Source organism: Malus domestica, chromosome 10 (assembly GCF_042453785.1).
Source record: "Malus domestica chromosome 10, GDT2T_hap1".
NCBI classification, from domain to species: Eukaryota; Viridiplantae; Streptophyta; class Magnoliopsida; order Rosales; family Rosaceae; genus Malus; species Malus domestica.
The window spans coordinates 38,614,592-38,633,777 of record NC_091670.1 but is presented as its reverse complement, the minus strand read 5'-3'; the positions used below and the strand labels follow the sequence as shown (position 1 = coordinate 38,633,777).

General features: G+C 41.0%; 2 protein-coding genes across 8 annotated transcripts; both read left to right on the top strand.

The window, feature by feature from the left end:
• Nucleotides 1–2,042: 2,042 nt before the first annotated feature.
• On the top strand, nucleotides 2,043–5,794 carry LOC103429687 (shaggy-related protein kinase eta). The gene is made up of 11 exons (XM_008367819.4): nucleotides 2,043–2,398; nucleotides 2,891–2,980; nucleotides 3,167–3,226; nucleotides 3,313–3,585; nucleotides 3,661–3,792; nucleotides 3,880–4,020; nucleotides 4,127–4,177; nucleotides 4,254–4,349; nucleotides 4,564–4,647; nucleotides 4,934–5,035; nucleotides 5,177–5,794. Exons 1-11 carry the CDS (start codon nucleotides 2,384–2,386, stop codon nucleotides 5,270–5,272), a joined length of 1,140 nt encoding a protein of 379 aa, XP_008366041.3. The 5' UTR covers nucleotides 2,043–2,383; the 3' UTR covers nucleotides 5,273–5,794.
• Nucleotides 5,795–6,774: 980 nt separating this feature from the next.
• Nucleotides 6,775–18,824, top strand: LOC103446518 (probable LRR receptor-like serine/threonine-protein kinase At5g45780). 7 transcript variants are annotated; one of them, XM_070806578.1, is made up of 11 exons: nucleotides 6,775–7,189; nucleotides 7,309–7,441; nucleotides 7,906–7,977; nucleotides 8,495–8,638; nucleotides 8,767–8,838; nucleotides 8,927–8,986; nucleotides 9,141–9,223; nucleotides 9,309–9,449; nucleotides 9,535–9,873; nucleotides 17,659–18,050; nucleotides 18,256–18,824. In XM_070806578.1, exons 1-11 carry the CDS (start codon nucleotides 7,075–7,077, stop codon nucleotides 18,580–18,582), a joined length of 1,878 nt encoding a protein of 625 aa, XP_070662679.1. In that variant the 5' UTR covers nucleotides 6,775–7,074; the 3' UTR covers nucleotides 18,583–18,824. The 7 variants fall into 7 exon arrangements, with proteins under 7 accessions (XP_070662679.1, XP_028966139.2, XP_070662680.1 ...); XM_029110306.2 differs by having other exon boundaries at nucleotides 9,303–9,449; XM_029110307.2 differs by having other exon boundaries at nucleotides 6,940–7,189; nucleotides 7,309–7,406; nucleotides 8,481–8,638; nucleotides 9,303–9,449.
• Nucleotides 18,825–19,186: the final 362 nt, after the last annotated feature.

Here is a 19,186-nt window from a genome sequence, read left to right as displayed (position 1 = left end):
ATACTGTATGTCCTTGAATCCCAGCCTTCCATTATGTTTTTGCGATCTTAGCCTTTCCTAGGCAACTCAATGGACACCCTTCCTGCATCCGTTCCCCCTCCACACATAATTCCTAACAGCTTTCTCAATGTCTTTACACACACTGATGGGAAGCTTGAAACAGCCCATGGCATGGTTAGGTATAGCCATGGCCATTGCCTTTATGAGGGTTTCCTTCCCCGCCTGAGAAAGGAATTGTTCCGCCCAACCCGCCATACGGGTTTCGATTTGTTCACGAACCTCCTCGAACACAGCTTTCTTGGAATGACCAAAGTCAGCCTGTAAACCAAGGTATTTCCCGAAGCCATCCATGCTTTAGATGTTTAGGGTTTGTACAATCTCCTGCTTAGCACGTTTCTTGGTCTTTGGGTTAAAGAAAATTGAGCTTTTCGACAAATTTATTTCTTGGCCCGACCCATAAGCATAGACCCTTAAAACTTCTCTCACCCACTGCGCATCCTCTGCCGTGTCATTGCAAAAGAGCATCGAGTCGTCTGCCGTGGCATCCTCAATTACATATAGTTGAGTTATCTAAGTTTGGCAGCGATGAGTGAATGTATCCTATCATGTCTAGCAATTGTATACGTTGATGAATATAACCGAAATATTGAAGTATTCTCCGACGTCTAACAGAAAAACAAAAAACTCATCAAAACTAATTGAAAAACTCATCATAACTAATTATTTAGTCACATGACGTGAGATAAGAATAACATTCAGTATATACAATCGGGGATATCTAAATCTGGCAGTGATGAGTGAATGCCCCATGCCATGTCTTTTCAATTTTCGTTGCTAATGGTATGTTGGGGAAATTGTTGGCAATTCAATTAATATCTTGTCATCTGGGAAAAAAACTAGGCAAAAGGGAAACAAAAGACAAGACAAGGGGTGATTTTCCGATCTATTTAAATTCTTATACAACAGTACATTTATACCGTACATGAATATGGAGTGTGTTAGTCGGGTTGGACTTTATTTCGTTGCCCAACTTAATAGATTTGGATTGACATTATTTAAGAAGTGTGCATCCCTTTCAATTTTCGATCGTCAAATTGAATGAATTGAAAAAAATCAAATAACATAAATTGATAAGGATGTGTAAGAAGTAAAAAGGGTATGTGGATAATAGTCACACCCCTTATTTAAACTCACTTTCACTTAAGAAATTAGGCAAACTAATCCATCCAAACTATTCTAAGGCAGGTTGAGTTGGGCGATTTCACGGGTTGTGATTATTTACTATGTTTCTGATTTGTTAAGTGCATATAAGTGACAACTAATTTAAAATATGTCATATTTAAATTTAATTACTGAAATCAAGTATAAATAGACAAGCGTGTGTTTAACAATTATTACATTCTATGTAATATACATGTATGTTTAAGAATTGTTGATATTCGGGTTGGTCGATTTCAACCTGGTTAATAATACTTTAAATCGAACTCAACCCACCTATTGGACGAACAATTAAATTTTTTTTCTAATGTAAATCTTTAAAGATTATAACCCAACCCAACCCAATGAATTTCGAATAGGTTGGTCAATAAACTAGCTAACGTGTCCACCCTAATTTACGTTAGAGAAATGCTAAGAAGACTTTCAAATTGAAACTCTCTATAGATTCTCTAACATTTTACAGTTTAATGTTAATTTCCATACTAATAGTATAAAATGTTATGCAAAAAACTTGATGCGATAAATAATTCACAAAGAATCCCAATTTTAAGAGAATCTTTGTAACATTTCTGTTTATGTTTACATATGAATATATAATAACAACATTACGTGACGCTGTTACAAACATAGGATAGAGATACAAAGACGGATGACTTGTTTAACCGTTGAAAAAACACCCACAAAAAAGATGGAATTAAATAATCGAAAAGGAAATTGCATAATTGCAGGGTGAGGAAATTAGAAAAAGTGAAAGAAAGACAGAAATCGGGCAATTGACGACGTCGGCGGACGACATAAAGGAAAAGGCGGGGCAAAGTCGTAATTGGGGGCAAGGAATAGACCAGGGGGCCCACTCCATTGGGTAGAGAGAGAAAGAGAGGAGAGAGAGAGAAGAAGCAAAAACTGAAAAGGAAGAGCTGGAGTCACATGGGAGTTGTTTGTACCGGACACCTCTAATTCTTCTCTCTTCTTCTTCTTCTTCCTCTTCATCCCTCTCTCTCTTCCTCTTCCTCTTCTCTCTCATCTACCACCGCCACCACTACTCCCGCCACCGCCATGGTCTTCTCCTTCCTCCCCACAAAATTTACAGTCTGATTCTCTCTCTCTCTCCTCTTGCTCTTTCTTTCTTTCGCTCTTTCTCTCTCCTCTTCCTTCCCATCTGAGCATGGCTGACGATAAGGTACTCTCTCAGTCCCTCATTATTTTCTCTAATTTTTTTTTATGTTTGGTTGCGGAAGGTAGAAACTTTCTCAGCTGAGCAGCGGTTCTGTTTCTTTTTCTCTGATCTGGATTTTGGTATGAGCTTGGGTTCTTCAAATTCAAGGTTTTTATTGGGATACTTCCAGTTTTAGCTCAGATCACATTGATGTGAATCAACTGGGTTCGATTAAAGTCGGAAGGTTTTGTGTAATTTGGGTTAAATTTGGAAGTTTTCAATCTGCATCGCACTTGCATCATGTGCTACCGATCTGTGGAAAAAATAGCAAAATATTTGTTGTGATCGTTTAGGGATTTCGTTTCATGAAGCTTTTGGGTGTTTTTTTTTTTTTTTTTTTTTTTTTTTTGTGATCCGTGGCGTGTTTTGCATGTTTCTGGTGGCTCTAATGGTGAATTCCATATATTTTGTGGTAAATTTGTTTACTTCAAAGTCGTAACTTTACGTGTTGTGCAGGAAATTTCTGCTCCCGTTGTAGACGGTAGCGATCCGACCGGTCACATCATATCCACAACCATTGGAGGCAAAAATGGAGAACCAAAACAGGTACCATCCTTGGAATTTGCTCTATTACCTGCTTGTCGTTGTTTAAATTTGCTTCTTGATTGATTTGAATGGTTAAAATATGATTGTCGATCCAATTTTTGAGATCTAGATGTTTTTTATCGCTGATCGGGTTGGTTATCCTCTCTTCGGAAGTTGATTTGTTTGGGTATTATGCTTTTTTTGCAGACTATTAGTTACATGGCGGAGCGCGTTGTGGGAACCGGTTCATTTGGAATTGTTTTCCAGGTATGTCATAGTATCGTTTTTGTACGTTTTGTGACCTGGTACCAGTTCATTTGTTGTGATTGAAGCTGATAATTGTTTTCGATCAGGCGAAATGCTTGGAAAGTGGCGAGACTGTGGCTATAAAGAAGGTTTTGCAGGACAGAAGATACAAGAATCGGGAACTTCAATTGATGCGTGTGATGGACCATCCAAATGTGGTTTCTTTGAAGCACTGTTTCTTTTCCACTACCAGTAAAAATGAACTCTTTCTCAATCTGGTTATGGAATATGTCCCAGAGACTATGTACCGCGTTTTGAAGCATTACAGCAATGCAAACCAGAGAATGCCACTGATCTATGTCAAGCTTTACATGTACCAGGTAATACATGATGAACCTTCCGGATGTTGGCTTCTTGTTTTATATTCTGTGGCACTAATTTGGCATGCATTCCAGATTTTTAGAGGGCTGGCTTACATACACAGTGTTCCTGGAGTTTGCCATAGGGATTTGAAGCCTCAAAATCTTCTGGTTGATCCTCTTACTCACCAAGTTAAGCTTTGTGATTTTGGAAGTGCAAAAGTGCTGGTATGTTACCTTCAGGCTTTAAATATTTTTTTGTATTTCAGTCTCTATGTAGGGTTTCATTCACTTGTCGTAAATTTTCTTGTGTAGGTGAAAGGAGAAGGAAACATATCATACATATGTTCACGTTTCTATCGGGCTCCTGAACTTATATTTGGTGCCACGGATTATACAACTTCAATCGATATCTGGTCAGCTGGTTGTGTCCTAGCAGAGCTTCTTTTGGGCCAGGTTAGCCGTTCTTTATAACGTTCTAAGATGTTAGTTGATTCTGTTTCCATAATTGATTTAGTTCCTACTATAGATGTACTCATATATACTCTACTGTTTTTTGAAGCCATTGTTCCCGGGAGAAAATGCAGTTGACCAGCTTGTGGAGATCATCAAGGTGAGTAGTGATAATCAATTCTTAAATTATTCAGTTCTGGTAATCATGAGTCAGCATCTTACAATATATCTTGCAGGTTCTTGGCACGCCAACACGTGAAGAAATTCGTTGCATGAATCCAAATTATACTGATTTTCGATTTCCACAGATAAAAGCTCATCCTTGGCACAAGGTATTTAGATTTGCTTCCTATTAATATTGCACTGATGACATTAATGTATAATCTATTGGGTCTGTAGGAGTTTGCAATGTAAGCATATTTTCTCTTTTGTCGAAATAATATTGATTAGTAAAACAAGACACTTGGTAGGATTTATAAAGTTCAGTTCCTCTGTTTCTTTAATGTGGTAGTGGTAGGTCGAACTAACTCGGGCTCCTTGATTTAGGTTTTCCACAAACGGATGCCTCCAGAAGCAATTGATCTGGCTTCCAGACTGCTGCAATACTCACCAAGTCTTCGCTGCACAGCTGTAAGTTCAATGCAATTAATTTAATACTGATGTCATTATTTATTGTTTGAGGATCCAGTTTTGTTTGATAGTCGCTTATCAATACTCATGAGTTAAGATTAGGGTGCGAAGCATTTGTTTTCTCTATCTATTTGTGAGAGTGTGATTCTCGGTGCTCATGAGTTAAGTTTTGTTCACTGGTGAAAAAGGAGTTTCCTGGCTCAACAATTTTACCTTTGGAATCTTGTTTCAATATATGCAGTTCTCTTTTTAATTATTGCTGCACGTCCCCTTTTTATCTTTGCAGCTAGAAGCTTGTGCACATTCTTTCTTTGATGACCTTCGTGAGCCCAATGCTCGTCTTCCAAACGGTCGCCCATTTCCACCTCTCTTTAATTTCAAGCAGGAGGTATGTTGTTTTCTTCTGAATCTGGTTATGGAGCCTTAAGATGCCTGTCCGTAGCTAGAATATAAAAACAAAGCATGAATTGTACTTCCAAGGTCTTTATAATCCCATACCTAAATACAAATACTTAATTCCTCCTTGCAGTTGTCTGGCGCCACCCCAGAACTTATCAATAGGTTGATACCTGATCATGTGAAACGCCAGATGGGTCTGAACTTCTCGCATCCGGCTGGCACATAAGTGTGGAGAAGTTAAAATCCAAGTTGCTATCTTCTAGTTGATGTGTGACACAAAGGTTTTACTTTCTTTGTGGGTAAATCACGACAGATTGAAGCCATCACGACAGATTGTCATTTTGTTGCTCTACCAAGAAGAGTACAAACTGCGGCGGGATGGATGGCTTCATGTAATGTGGTCTCTCCTCTATGATTTCCTCCCTTTCCCCGAAATTCCTTTTTGTTCATGTACATGTTTGATAGTAAAAGATAGCCGGAGTCGGACTGGTAAGGAAGCTGCTGTTAGACGAGGAAAAGCTAGGAAACCCGGAAACCTGGAAACGTGTATTTATATAGCTAGGAAGAAGGGCTCTCATAATAGAGAATGTCGTTGGTTGCTGCTGGATGGGTTTCCTCTACTTAAATGTTGTTTCGTATTTAGTCCTGCGGTGGTTTGTGGTCGCCGACTTGAAATTCCGAACAAATATTGTTACTTGGCTACTGTTTGTGCAAACTTTTTAGTGTAATGCATTGTCTCCTTAATGTACTGCTTCGTCTCCCCCCCCACCCCTCGCTTTCGTGGTTTATGCCCCTTGTTACGTCGCCTCCATGGTTGGGACACAACATTTTGTTGCAGGGAGGATCGAGAAAGCGCTAGAGGGACTTGCATGAAAGAAATTTATAATGCGTTGTCAAGTGCTTTAACTTTTCGACGTGGATTCGCAGATTAGGTTTTGATTTCGTCATTCTGGCGTCCTTGTTTCATGTATTACGTGCTTCCTAAGGTTCAAATTTGAGGCATCACATTTTCCATCAGTTCAGCTCGTGGAGTTGGGAGTCTTCAACTTCAATCGGTTCCCGAACAAGAAGAAAAGTTTATATGGCATGGATTTACCGTTACGATGACATTATGTGCCCATATGTTTTTATTTCATTAGAATAGATCCACGTGACGGTGAATTTGTGCCGACAGGCCGAATTGAAATATTTTTGAGTGAGCATGTCCTTTACGCACTGGAAAAGTCCAAAGCACCGGCAGCATTGAACTTGGCGCCACTAGCGAGAGCTTTGCACTTGTCCTGTCAAATTTGAGTACGACTACAATTTATTACATTTTTCACGCGGTTGTAAATTGTAATTGTCTCCGTTACAAATAAATGTAATTATTCCATGCATCCTACTCTAAAACGTTAATTTTCTTAATTAAAAATCTGAAGTTTATGTTTGTGAAAAATCAATTCGCTTGGATGGTTTTTTATGAGAATTTTAATTGAGGTCGATGCCGTCAATTTGTTCTATAAACAAGTATCATCAAATCGTAATTTACGAAATGAACAATTTTGATTACGACATGTACACAATATTTATTACTTACTACTACAGTGGTCAGGGAGGAGCAATCTCCTAATAAACGTTGAGTTAGCAAGTGACGAATCGCTCTGGTAGATAAGGGAAAGAAAAAGAACATTGAGGTAAAGAGTAAATGACAAGGAAGTCAACAACAAATGCAACGATCAGAATACAATTTGGCAGACAATCTGTGTCACTTCCCGAATCTCGAGTTTCCCCTCCGTCCTGGTCTTACGATCCTAAACAAAATTTTATCGTTTTCCTTCTTTAATCATTTCACTCGCGATGGTTTTCGAGGAAAACAGTAAACATAGATTCCAAACTGAGAAGAAACTAAAGAAAAGAAGAGAGAGAAAAGCAGAAGTTGTTGCTGGTGGTGGTGGTGGAGCTCAAGTTCAGTCAACAACACAATCCTTCACTCCCTGCATTTTGCTGTAGTAAAAAGTTGCTTTTGTCTTCTCTATTTTCCTGTTAAAAATGGAAAACAACTGTGTCAAAAAGCTGCTTTTTGGCTTCTGCTTTGTCTGCTTCTGTATGTCCTTGGCCACCGCTTCCGACAGCCTTCTCTCTCCCAAAGGTGTCAACTTTGAAGGTACGACCCCTCGAGATTCAAAACCCAAGTTCCATTTTTTCGATTTTTCGAGTTTTTTTTTTTATAATTTTTATGGTGAAATTGTTTGTGTGACTTTCTTGTTTTTGGTGGGGCTTTAGTGGCTGCATTGATGTCGGTGAAGAGAGAGATGAAGGATGAGATGAGTGTGATGGACGGTTGGGATATAAACTCTGTCGATCCTTGCACTTGGAACATGGTCAGTTGCTCCACTGAGGGCTTTGTTATCTCCCTGTGAGTGTCCCTGTAATTCTACATTGTGTGTTAGTTTCTGTTTGTTTCTCGGGAAAATGCTGTGGGAAAATATTGGTGCAAAGTATTGGATGGTGCATTGCATTTGGATAAAATAAGGGAACTTTAACGAAAAGCTTCCGTAACTGTTTATTTTAACGAAAAACTGCATTTTTACACTAAAAAATCAATCATGGTACTATTCACTTTACTCTTTATTTTGTCTTTGTCGTTAAATCTTAATGTTTTCCAGTCATTTTCGTTAGTTTTCTTAAAATGAATGAAACAGTTTCCAAAAATAAAAAAAAAAATCAATGAAACAAGAAAAAAATGAATGTTTTCTTTTGGGAGCATCTGTTGAAACCAGTGTTATCTTCTGTCTGTTGGAAGCTATGAATTTTATACAGTTAGTAGCATGCATGTGTGGCTAAACTCGACATAGGGTTTAATGTTCTTGCTTTTTCCAGTGCAATGGTCAGCACGGATTTATCCGGGATGCTTTCGCCGAGTATTGGGAACTTGAGTCACATTCGAACACTGTAAGCCACAATTTGATCTGTATGCAATATGTAGCAAGCACTTGTTAATTGTGTCATTCGGTACATAGATGTGGAAAAATGTAAAGTTATGGGGTGTTTCAATTGATCGAACGAAGCATCCAAGTATTATTCTTCTGTGAGTTAACATGAGTAGAAGACAATAAATTTGTGCAAACACGTTTTATCGCAATGCAGGGTACTTTCTGAACAAGAACTGTTGGAACACTAGGATAATCATAAGTGTGTTAGGAGGCCTTGTTGTAGGAACTCATTTCTTTGTCTGTGTAACTGTGTACATGCATCGGAATATGATATTCTCCGCGCCCTGTTTGTCTCTCAAGGATAAAGATTACTATTACATGATGCATTCTGCTGTATAACATGAAGTATGTGCAATCAGCATGAAAATCGAATAAATGAGAAACATACCAAAGGTCTACCGGTGAATGTAATTGTGCTTGTAGTTATGAAGAGTAGTTACAACTTGTTAATTCATATTTCAGTTCATATATTTCAGGTTGTTACAAAACAATCTGTTATCTGGTCCCATCCCAGCCGCGATAGGGACGCTTTCAGAGCTTCAAACTCTTGACCTCTCGGGTAACCAGTTTTCTGGAGACATTCCGAGTTCTTTGGGGTTTCTGACTCATCTAAGTTACTTGTGAGTAGGGCTTAAAATAGATGGTGCACTCGTATTTTTATCGATTGTAGTTACATTTTTTTTCCGATAATTATTATTTTGGTGATTTTTATTTGTGTTTGAAACCTTTCCCATGCCAAGCATTTCAGGAGACTTAATAGAAATAAGTTGAGTGGTCAAATTCCCAAACTTGTTGCCGATCTCATTGGTCTTTCATTCTTGTATGTGTTCCTTTCATTTGTAACTGTGCATTCTTATTTCTGTATTGATTAGACCGGCTCTAATTTTGTTTTCCGACTAATATTACAGAGATTTATCGTTTAACAATCTTAGTGGTCCTACTCCAAAAATACAGGCAAAAGGCTACAGGTGAGACCATCAGCAGAAATATTGTTTGCGGGGGAAATAAAATTTTAGTTTTAAAAAAAAAGGAATGAGGGTGGGATGGTAATAAAAATTCAATCAGTACGAGCTTTGTTTGAACACCTTAACTTCAACTGAGAGTTTACTCGTTTTACTGCAGTGTTACAGGGAACAGCTTTCTTGGCAATCCTTCATCACCAGACTCAGCACAAATCGGCGTTGGTGTCTCCAAACCAACAAATGGTAATTCAACCTCTCAAATCCGTTTTTTAATGTACTGTTTCTTGGATATGGTTTCACGTTCACGAAAATTTACCTGCAGAGGCAGGTTCACCACAGAAAGTCAGCAGTCACCGCCGATGGGTGCTTTCTGTTGCTCTAGGCATTAGTTGTACATTTGTTATTTCCATAATGCTGCTTGTGTTTTGGGTGCGTTGGTACAGATCTCATCTTCTCTTTACATCTTATGGTACTTCTTGATCTACGCTAACTTATTTTATTGAGCACAATATATGGCAGTATATATCATGATATACTCTGGTTCGTATTTGCAGTGCAGCAAGATTATGAATTTGATATTAGTCACTTGAAGAGGTTTTCCTTTCGAGAATTGCAAATTGCTACCAGCAATTTTAGTTCCAAAAACATCCTAGGGCAAGGCGGATATGGAGTCGTATATAAAGGATGTCTTCCAAATAGGACAATGATGGCAGTTAAGAGACTGAGAGATCCAAATTTCACTGGAGAAGTGCAGTTTCAAACTGAAGTTGAAATGATTGGCTTGGCTTTGCATAGAAACCTTTTACGTTTATATGGCTTTTGTATGACTCCAAACGAGAGGTTGCTTATTTATCCTTTTATGCCAAATGGAAGTGTTGCTGACCGTTTGAGAGGTCCGTCTTCATTTCATTTCGTTGCTTATTTCTTCCCTATGATGAAATCATTCTGTTGGTTTCCTATTTTGGGGTTTAATTGCAGAACAATGATGCATTGCTATATTTTGACTAGTGAGGCATTCTAAATGTTATGTGCCTACAAGAAACTAAGTGGGTTGGTAGTAAGGCAAAGGATCTAGAAAACTCAGGGTTTAAACTTTGGTATTCGGGCACAAATAGAACGAGAAACGGTGTTGGCATCATCGTGGACAAGACCTTGGTACAAGATGTTGTAGATGTCAAGAGGGTAGGAGATAGAATCATGGCAATCAAGATTGTAATAGGACAAGAACTTATCAATGTGATTAGTGCGTACGCACCTCAAGTAGGGTTGGATACGAGTTCGAAGGAGAAATTTTGGGAAGATCTTGGAGACTTGGTGCAAGGAATTGCTCAGACGGAGAAGTTATTTATAGGAGGAGATTTAAATGGACACGTGGGCAGGGAGACAGGCAACTATGGAGGTTTTCATGGTGGCCATGGTTTTGGGGAGAGAAACGAGGATGGGGAAGCTATCTTGGATTTTGCAATGGCATATGATCTCTTCTTAGCCAACACCTTCTTTAAGAAGAGAGAAGAACATGTGATCACCTACAAGAGTGGGTCGTCAAAAACACAAATAGATTTTCTTCTAATGAGGAAAGGGGATCGTATAACTTGTAAGGATTGCAAAGTTATACCAGGAGAGAGCGTGGCTAATCAACATCGCTTGTTGGTGATGGATGTACATATCAAAAGAGTAAGACAAAAGAACAAGACTTGGAAGTGCCCAAGGACTAGATGGTGGAATCTAAAAGAAGAAAAACAAGTCATTTTCAAAGAGAAGGTAATCACCCAATGTGTGTGGGATAGAGAGGGGGAAGCTAGCCAAATGTGGGATTCCATGGCTAGTTGTATCCGAAAAGTAGCAAAAGAGGTATTAGGAGAGTCCAAGGGCTTTGCCCCACACCAAAAGGAATCTTGGTGGTGGAATGAGGAGGTACAAACAAAGGTGAAGGCTAAGAAGGAATGTTGTAAAGCCTTATACAAGGAGAGGACCGATGAAAATGGTGAAAAGTATAGAAAAGCGAAGCAAGAGGCGAAAAAAGCTGTCAGAGAAGCTAAGTTAGCGGCTTACGACGATATGTATAAACGACTAGATACCAAAGAAGGAGAGTTGGATATCTATAAACTATCTAGAGCAAGGGAAAAGAAGACAAGGGACCTAAACCAAGTGAGGTGCATCAAGGATGAGGATGGAAAGGTTCTTGCTACAGAGAACGCGGTTAAAGACAGATGGAGAGGTTATTTTCATAACCTTTTCAATGAAGGACATGAAATGAGTGATTCTTTAGGGGAGTTGAGTAACTCAGAAGAGTGTAGAAACTACTCTTTTTATCGTCGAATCCGGAAGGAAGAAGTGGTTGTAGCTTTGAAGAAGATGAAGCATAAAAAAGCAATAGGCCCAGACAATATACCAATCGAAGTGTGGAAACTTTTGGGAGAGACAGGTATAACATGGCTCACTGACCTTTTCAATAGGATTTTGAAAACGAAGAAGATGCCAAATGAGTGGCGAACGAGCACTTTGGTGCCTATCTACAAGAACAAGGGCGACGTACAAAATTGCATGAACTATAGGGGTATTAAGCTAATGAGTCATACAATGAAGCTCTGGGAGAGAGTCATTGAGCATAGATTGAGGCAAGAGACACGGGTTTCGGACAACCAATTCGGGTTCATGCCAGGGCGCTCAACCATGGAGGCAATCTATCTCTTACGAAGATTGATGGAAAGATATAGAGATGGGAAAAAGGATTTACACATGGTCTTTATAGATTTGGAAAAAGCGTATGATAGGGTCCCAAGAGACATTCTTTGGAGGATTTTAGAGAAGAAAGGAGTACGAGTAGCATATATCCAAGCTATAAAGGATATGTATGAAGGAGCAAAGACTGCCGTAAGAACTCATGAAGGACAAACCGAAAGCTTTCCCATAACTGTAGGATTACATCAAGGCTCATCCTTAAGTCCTTACCTTTTTGCGTTGGTAATGGATGAGTTAACAGGACATATTCAAGATGATATTCCTTGGTGTATGCTTTTCGCAGACGATATAGTGTTGATAGATGAAACTCAGGAAGGGGTAAATGCAAAGCTTAACCTTTGGAGAGAAGTGTTGGAATCTAAAGGTCTTCGCCTAAGCCGATCAAAGACAGAATATATGGAGTGCAAGTTCAGTGCAAATGGAGGCCAAAACGAGTTAGGGGTGAGGATCGGAGATCAAGAAATACCAAAAAGCGACCGTTTTCGTTACCTAGGATCTATCTTGCAAAAGAACGGAGAATTAGATGGAGATCTCAACCATAGAATACAAGCTGGATGGATGAAGTGGAAGAGTGCATCCGGCGTGTTGTGTGACCGCCGTATGCCATTGAAGCTCAAGGGAAAATTTTATAGGACGGCAATAAGGCCGGCGATGCTGTATGGCACAGAATGTTGGGCGGTGAAACATCAACACGTACACAAAATGGGTGTAGCGGAGATGAGGATGCTTCGTTGGATGTGTGGGCACACGAGAAAGGATAAGATTAGGAATGAGGATATCCGGGGTAAAGTAGGAGTAGCCGAAATTGAAGGAAAGATGAGAGAAAATCGGTTACGGTGGTTTGGACATGTGCAAAGAAGGCCTACTGACGCTCCGATGAGAAGATGCGACTATGGGACAGAGGTTCAGGGCCGAAGGGGTAGAGGAAGACCTAGGAAAACTTTGGAAGAGACTCTAAGAAAAGACTTAGAGTACTTGGATCTAACGAAGGACATGACACAGGATCGAGCAAAATGGCGTTCTAAGATTCATATAGCCGATCCCACTCAGTGACTTGGATTTTCCAAGTCTCCAACCGAGAAGTTTTCCTCACTCGGGAAATTAAGGGAACACTACCCCAACCTACATGCTCCAATCAGAAAGCTTCAACATACAAGCTTCAACAAAAGAAAATTCAAAGAACTTAGCGAAGAAGGCTTTGGTGTATTTAACACAATACGTTGAAATGAAGGAAAGCTTATTTATTGATATCCCCGATCAGCTACAAATATGTACATATACATGAGTCAAAATAAACACACAAGACGGAGCCTTCACAAAGGTTGCTTAGGAGAAGTCTCAGCAGTCGGTAGAGCCCCAGAAAGAGAAGGCACCGGAGGGGGATCATTTGGAGCCTCAGTACTGGACAAAACCCTAGAAGGAGGAGGCATCAGAGGTTGATCATTCGGAGCTTCATTACGCGGTACAGCCCCAGAAGACGAAGGCAATAAATGCCTTTGGAACAAACCCACAAATCTCTGATGATCAAGTAAAACCTGACCATCAGTTTCCTTCATCTGGTCAAGCTTCCTCTTCATGTTTGTAGCATAGTCATGTGCGAGCCGGTGCAACTGTTTATTCTCATGCTTGAGCCCTCTAATCTCCTGTTTGAGACTCATCACTTCAGCCGCCAAGGATTCAACTTGGCGGGTTCGAGCAAATAGGCGTTGGGCCATATTAGACACAGAACCTGCACACTGAACACTGAGAGCCAGCGAATCCTTAACAGCTAACTCATCAGACCGTTTGGAAAGTAGTCTGTTATCTTTGGGAGTGAGAAGGTTCCTGGCCACCACCGCAGCGGTCATATCATTCTTCATCACGGAATCCCCAACGGTAAGAGGACCAGTAGGGGAGACGAAGGATGGGCGCCATATGTTGTCTGGAGAAGGCGGGGCTGCCTCTTCAACAAGGTTCAAGTCAAAACGACGGTCGGAGGGGCCAGACATTTTCAAAGGTGTTGAAGAGAGAAGAGGTCGGACAAATCAAGATCTTAGAAGTGCAAGAATGAAGCTTCTACTGGTGGAGATTCAAGTGTGCTTTGGAACTTAATGTCAGCCTCTATAAAAATCTGCACTCGACGGAGCTTCAGAAATCGAAGAGGCGCCTGCTCAGAAATCGAAGAGGCGTTTGCTTTCTCAAAAGCTGGGCTGCTTAGAGATCACGAGGGTTGATCTCAGAAATCGAAGAGGCATTTGCTTTCTCAAAAGTTGGGCTGCTCAAAGACCACGAAGGCCGATCTCAGAAATCGAAGAGGCGCTCGCTTTCTCAAAAGCTGGGCTCCCTAGAGACCACGAGGGCCGATCTCAGAAATCGAAGAGGCACCTACTTTTCCAGCCTTGTCAGCACCCGTCACACGCACACTCAGCTTTGCAGAAATTATGGGCATTCTGTCGAAGACTTCTGGGGAAGTAGAAAACACATGAATCTTACTGTTCAATCACCCACTTCCCACACGCAACAATAGCTCATGGGTACCACAGATAACTTTGCCAAAGTTCTCTGCCAAAGTTGAGCACGTGAAGCTTGCAGCTCCCACTACATCGCTCTGACCAAGAAGGGTAAAAGAATAGCAAAGAAACAGCACTAACAAAGTTTAGACCCATAAATTTTGAAGGTCTAGCTACCATATTATTACCCACAAGGGTAAAGGAACAGTACCACTGCTGGATAATTGGAAAGTCCCTGTGTGTCAACCTCTGTGCTTCGTGGCAAGGTAGACTAGCAAACATGCCCAACCTTTACTCACATTCGAGAAAACACTCCCAATAAGATTGCTTGCTCCAAAATCGAAGAGGCACCGTCCTCCGAATCTCGAGAGCCAGACTCCCAACATGACTACTTTCTTAAAAATCGAAGAGAGGGTAAAGGAACAGTACCATTGCTGGATAATTGGAAAGTCTCTGTGTGTCAACCTTTGTGCTTCGTGGCAAGGTAGACTAGCAAACATGCCCAACCTTTACTCACATTCGAGAAAACACTCCCAACAAGATTGCTTGCTCCAAAATCGAAGAGGCACCGCCCTTCGAATCTCGAGAGCCAGACTCCCAACGTGATTACTTTCTCAAAAATCGAAGAGACACTGCTCCCCGAATCTTCGAGAGCCAGACCCCCAGCATGATTGCTTTCTCAAAAATCGATGAGGCATCGTTCTCCGAATCAATCGAAGAGGCGCTCGCTTTCTCAAAAGCTGGGCTGCTCAGAGACCACGAGGGCCGATCTCAGAAATCGAAGAGGCACCTACTTTTCTAGCCTTGTCAGCACCTGTCACACGCACATTCAGCTTTGCAGAAATTATGGGCATTCTGTCGAAGACTTCTGGTGAAGTAGAAAGCACATGAATCTTACTGTTCAATCACCCACTTCCCACACGCAACAATAGCTCATGGGTACCACAGATAACTTTGCCAAAGTTCTCTGCCAAAGTTGAGCACGTGAAGCTTGCAGCTCCCACTACATCGCTCTGACCAAGAAAGGTAAAAGAATAGCAAAGAAACAGCACTAACAAAGTTTAGACACATAAATGTTGAAGGTCTAGCTACCATATTATTACCCACAAGGGTAAAGGAACAGTACCACTGCTGGATAATTGGAAAGTCCTTGTGTGTCAACCTCTGTGCTTCGTGGCAAGGTAGACTAGCAAACATGCCCAACCTTTACTCACTTTCGAGAAAACACTCCCAACAAGATTGCTTGCTCCAAAATCGAAGAGGCACCGTCCTCCGAATCTCGAGAGCCAGACTCCCAACATGACTACTTTCTCAAAAGCGAAGAGAGGGTAAAGGAACAGTACCATTGCAACTGGCAGCTCCCACTACCGTGCTATGACCAAGCAGGGTAAAGGAATAGCATTACTACTTGTTGTTAGGGAGACTCCTATATATGTCGACCTCCATCCCCAACGGACAGGCAGACCTGCAAAAATGCTCAACCCTTCATCATATCTGAGAGGGCACTCCCAACGAAGCCTTTCGAAATATTCAGCTTTCTTTCCCCCCGATAATACCTCTGCAAACAAGCTATACTAGAGCAAGAATATCTCATATCATCAGGGTTAAAAGCAAGAGTATCTCATATCATGCTTTTTCCCTGTCTTTTCCTTTGGCCTTGTTTTTACCTGCAAGACAAGGAGAAAGAGAGCAATCAGTCAGCACTTGGAATCAAGCTTCCAGCCAGGAACTGACTGCCTGGAACCCCTTACCTGATTACTTACCTGGCATTGCTCTCGAGTACTCATCTTCAACATCTTATGTTTCTAGGGAAGATTCTGCATCTGCTTGAGGAACAGATAGGGCAAGTGCGAAGGATACAAGGAAGCATGTGGAGACAAGCGTAACAGCACACGTGCCGATACACCCATTACTCTGTCAAAAGCAAAAGTATCCCATATCAGTAGGGTGGAACGTACTCTAGATTTGATGGACTTGTTTTGACCCTCAAATTCTTCAGTCGGCCTTATACTCTGGAGGAAACCAGAAAACCCTCCAGCTCAGTTCAAGAATAAGCCTGTGGAAAGTTACTTCTTCAAAAGAAAAAGTATCTCATATCATCTCTTCTCATTTTTCTTCTCTTTATCCTTCATGCTGCTGCAAGATGGGGAGAAGGTGAACAATCAGTCGGAGCTCTGATTGCTTACCTTGTCTGTCACCTCTTTCAGCAGACCCCCTAGCTCGGCGACTTGGGGGACTCCTACTACATGGTTTGTATCGCGCTTGACCAAGCCTGAGACTACAAGTAAGCTTCAAGTGAAATTGATACATTACCTTGTGCATCTCCACCAGTTAAAGATACCACCCCTGGATGGAGGAAGAGTACTTTCAGAGAAGATGCCACATCTACCTATGAGACAGATAAGGCAAGTCAAGACGACACCACACTCCGATACTTAGAAGTTTCGTGATTACGAGATCATTCTCCCACAATATTTCCTAATGTCATTTGTACAAAATCATTCACTTGTACTCACTAAAGGAGAGCTTGAACCTATGTACTTGTGTAAACCCTTCACAATTAATGAGAACTCTTCTATTCTGTGGACGTAGCCAATCTGGGTGAACCACGTACATCTTGTGTTTGCTTTCCTATCTCTATCCATTTATATACTTATCCACACTAATGACCGGAGCAATCTAGCGAAGATCACAAAAAGCGACCGTTTTCGCTACCTAGGATCTATCTTGCAAGAGAACGGAGAATTAGATGGAGATCTCAACCATAGAATACGAGCTGGATGGATGAAGTGTAAGAGTGCATCCGGCGTGTTGTGTGACCGTCGTAGGCCACTAAAGCTCAAGGGAAAATTTTATAGGACGGCAATAAGGCCAGCGATGTTGTATGGCACAGAATGTTGGGCGGTGAAGCATCAACACGTACACAAAATGGGTGTAGCGGAGATGAGGATGCTTCGTGGGATGTGTGGGCACACGAGAAAGGATAAGATTGGGAATGAGGATATCCGAGGTAAAGTAGGAGTAGCCGAAATTGTAGGAAAGATGAGAGAAAATCGGCTCCGATGATTTGGACATGTGCAAAGAAGGCCGACTGACGCTCCGGTTCGAAGATGTGACTACGGGACAGAGGTTCAGGGCCAAAGGGGTAGAGGAAGACCTAGGAAAACTTTGGAAGAGACTCTAAGAAAAGACTTAGAGTACTTGGATCTAACGGAGGACATGACACAAAACCGAGCGCAATGGCGTTCTAGGATTCATATAGCCGACCCCACTTAGTGGGAAAAGGCTTTGTTGTTGTTGTTGTTGTTGTTGTTGAGGCATTCTAAATGTCTTCCTCGGTCCAAGCAGTTTAACAATTTGTTCATGTACCATTTGTCTTTTATACTAAGTAGCTTATCTTTTTTATTTCTTTGCTGGTTGTTCTTACGATTTGAGTTTTACCAACAGAGACTGGTAGAGAAAAACCATCATTGGATTGGGACAGAAGATTGTGTATCGCCCTTGGGGCTGCCCGTGGACTCCTGTACTTGCATGAGCAGTGTAATCCAAAAATTATTCATAGGGACGTCAAAGCTGCAAACATTTTACTTGACGCAAGTTATGAAGCTGTAGTTGGGGATTTCGGTCTAGCCAAGCTGTTAGATCGGAGGGAATCACATGTTACTACTGCAGTGCGGGGGACTGTAGGGCACATAGCACCAGAGTATCTCTCAACCGGACAGTCTTCTGAAAAAACTGATGTTTTTGGATTCGGTATACTGCTTCTGGAACTCATAACAGGGCAGAAAGCATTAGATGCTGGAAATGGTCAAGTTCAGAAGGGAATGATTCTTGATTTGGTAAATAGTGTTAGTTTCACATGTAAATTGTCTGTCTCATTTTTCGCGGGAATGTTCTTCGGTTTATAATTCATCCTTGTCTGTCTCATACATCTAAGCTGTGTAAAAGAAGAGTTAATCTTTCACAATCCTAGTTTGCACTCTTTCATTTTTGTCTCCGTTTTCGTGCCTTTTCAAACATTTCACATATTCTTGAATTGTGCAGGTTAGAACCCTACATGAGGAGAAAAGGCTTGAAGTGCTAGTAGACCGAGATCTTAAAGGATGTTTTGATGCAATAGAACTAGAACAATGCGTCGAGTTAGCTCTCCAGTGTACTCAATCAAGCCCCATCCTCCGGCCAAAGATGTCAGACGTCTTGAAGATTTTGGAAGGCCTTGTTGGGCAATCAGGACATACTGAGACTGAGGGATCACAAGGCGGAACCAACCTCTTTGAGGCCAGGGCTCATGATTTCTCGAGGACTTGTAGTAATGTGCATCAAGAGTCTTCTTTCATTATTGAAGCCATGCAACTTTCAGGACCTCGTTGACAAGAAAATATGAGTTGTAGTATTAAAGAGAAACTGTGATGGCAGACGTGGTTTAGGCCAGGTGGCTAGGGCTGTCGGTCTGCCCTTTCGCCGGCTCGCAGGCAAGTTCAAAAGGAAAGTGCAACTGTAAATGAATCTTACGTTCTGTTGTTTGGATAGGGTTGCTAATTCACTATATAGAGTTCTTTCCTAATCAAACTAACATGTTTACTTGCAACTGAGAATAAAAATGATTTCGATTATTTCGATTCTCGACTTTTCTGCTTATACTAAAACATCGGTATTGGAATCACTTCAATTCCCAATTTTTCATTTGGTTAGTAACAATATGGAATCGGAAAAGTGCGGATTCCACCGTAAGCTCCATAATCTAACACCTGAAATTTTAGGAATTGGATCAAGCGGATAAGACTAATTGATCTCGTTTTTATTCTTTTTTTTCTTCATGATTGGTGACTTCTCTCGTTCTGTAAGTGATCAAAATGGTGGCACAATAGACAGTAGACAGATAGAACAAACCCATGATTGAGACCTTTTTTGGATAAGAATCTTGATTCCCTTTTGTAAGTTGCAACCACATCAGATTGGTTGTGGTTTGGCAAAT

Coding starts and splice junctions, on each gene's coding strand:
- LOC103429687 (XM_008367819.4), top strand. Junction 4,021..4,126: donor CAGAGCTTCTTTTGGGCCAG/GTTAGCCGTTCT, acceptor TGTTTTTTGAAG/CCATTGTTCCCGGGAGAAAA. Junction 4,350..4,563: donor AAGCTCATCCTTGGCACAAG/GTATTTAGATTT, acceptor TCCTTGATTTAG/GTTTTCCACAAACGGATGCC.
- LOC103446518 (XM_029110306.2), top strand. CDS start 7,075: ATGGAAAACAACTGTGTCAAAAAGCTGCTTTTTGGCTTCTGCTTTGTC. Junction 7,978..8,494: donor TTGAGTCACATTCGAACACT/GTAAGCCACAAT, acceptor CATATATTTCAG/GTTGTTACAAAACAATCTGT. Junction 9,224..9,302: donor TGTCTCCAAACCAACAAATG/GTAATTCAACCT, acceptor ATTTACCTGCAG/AGGCAGGTTCACCACAGAAA.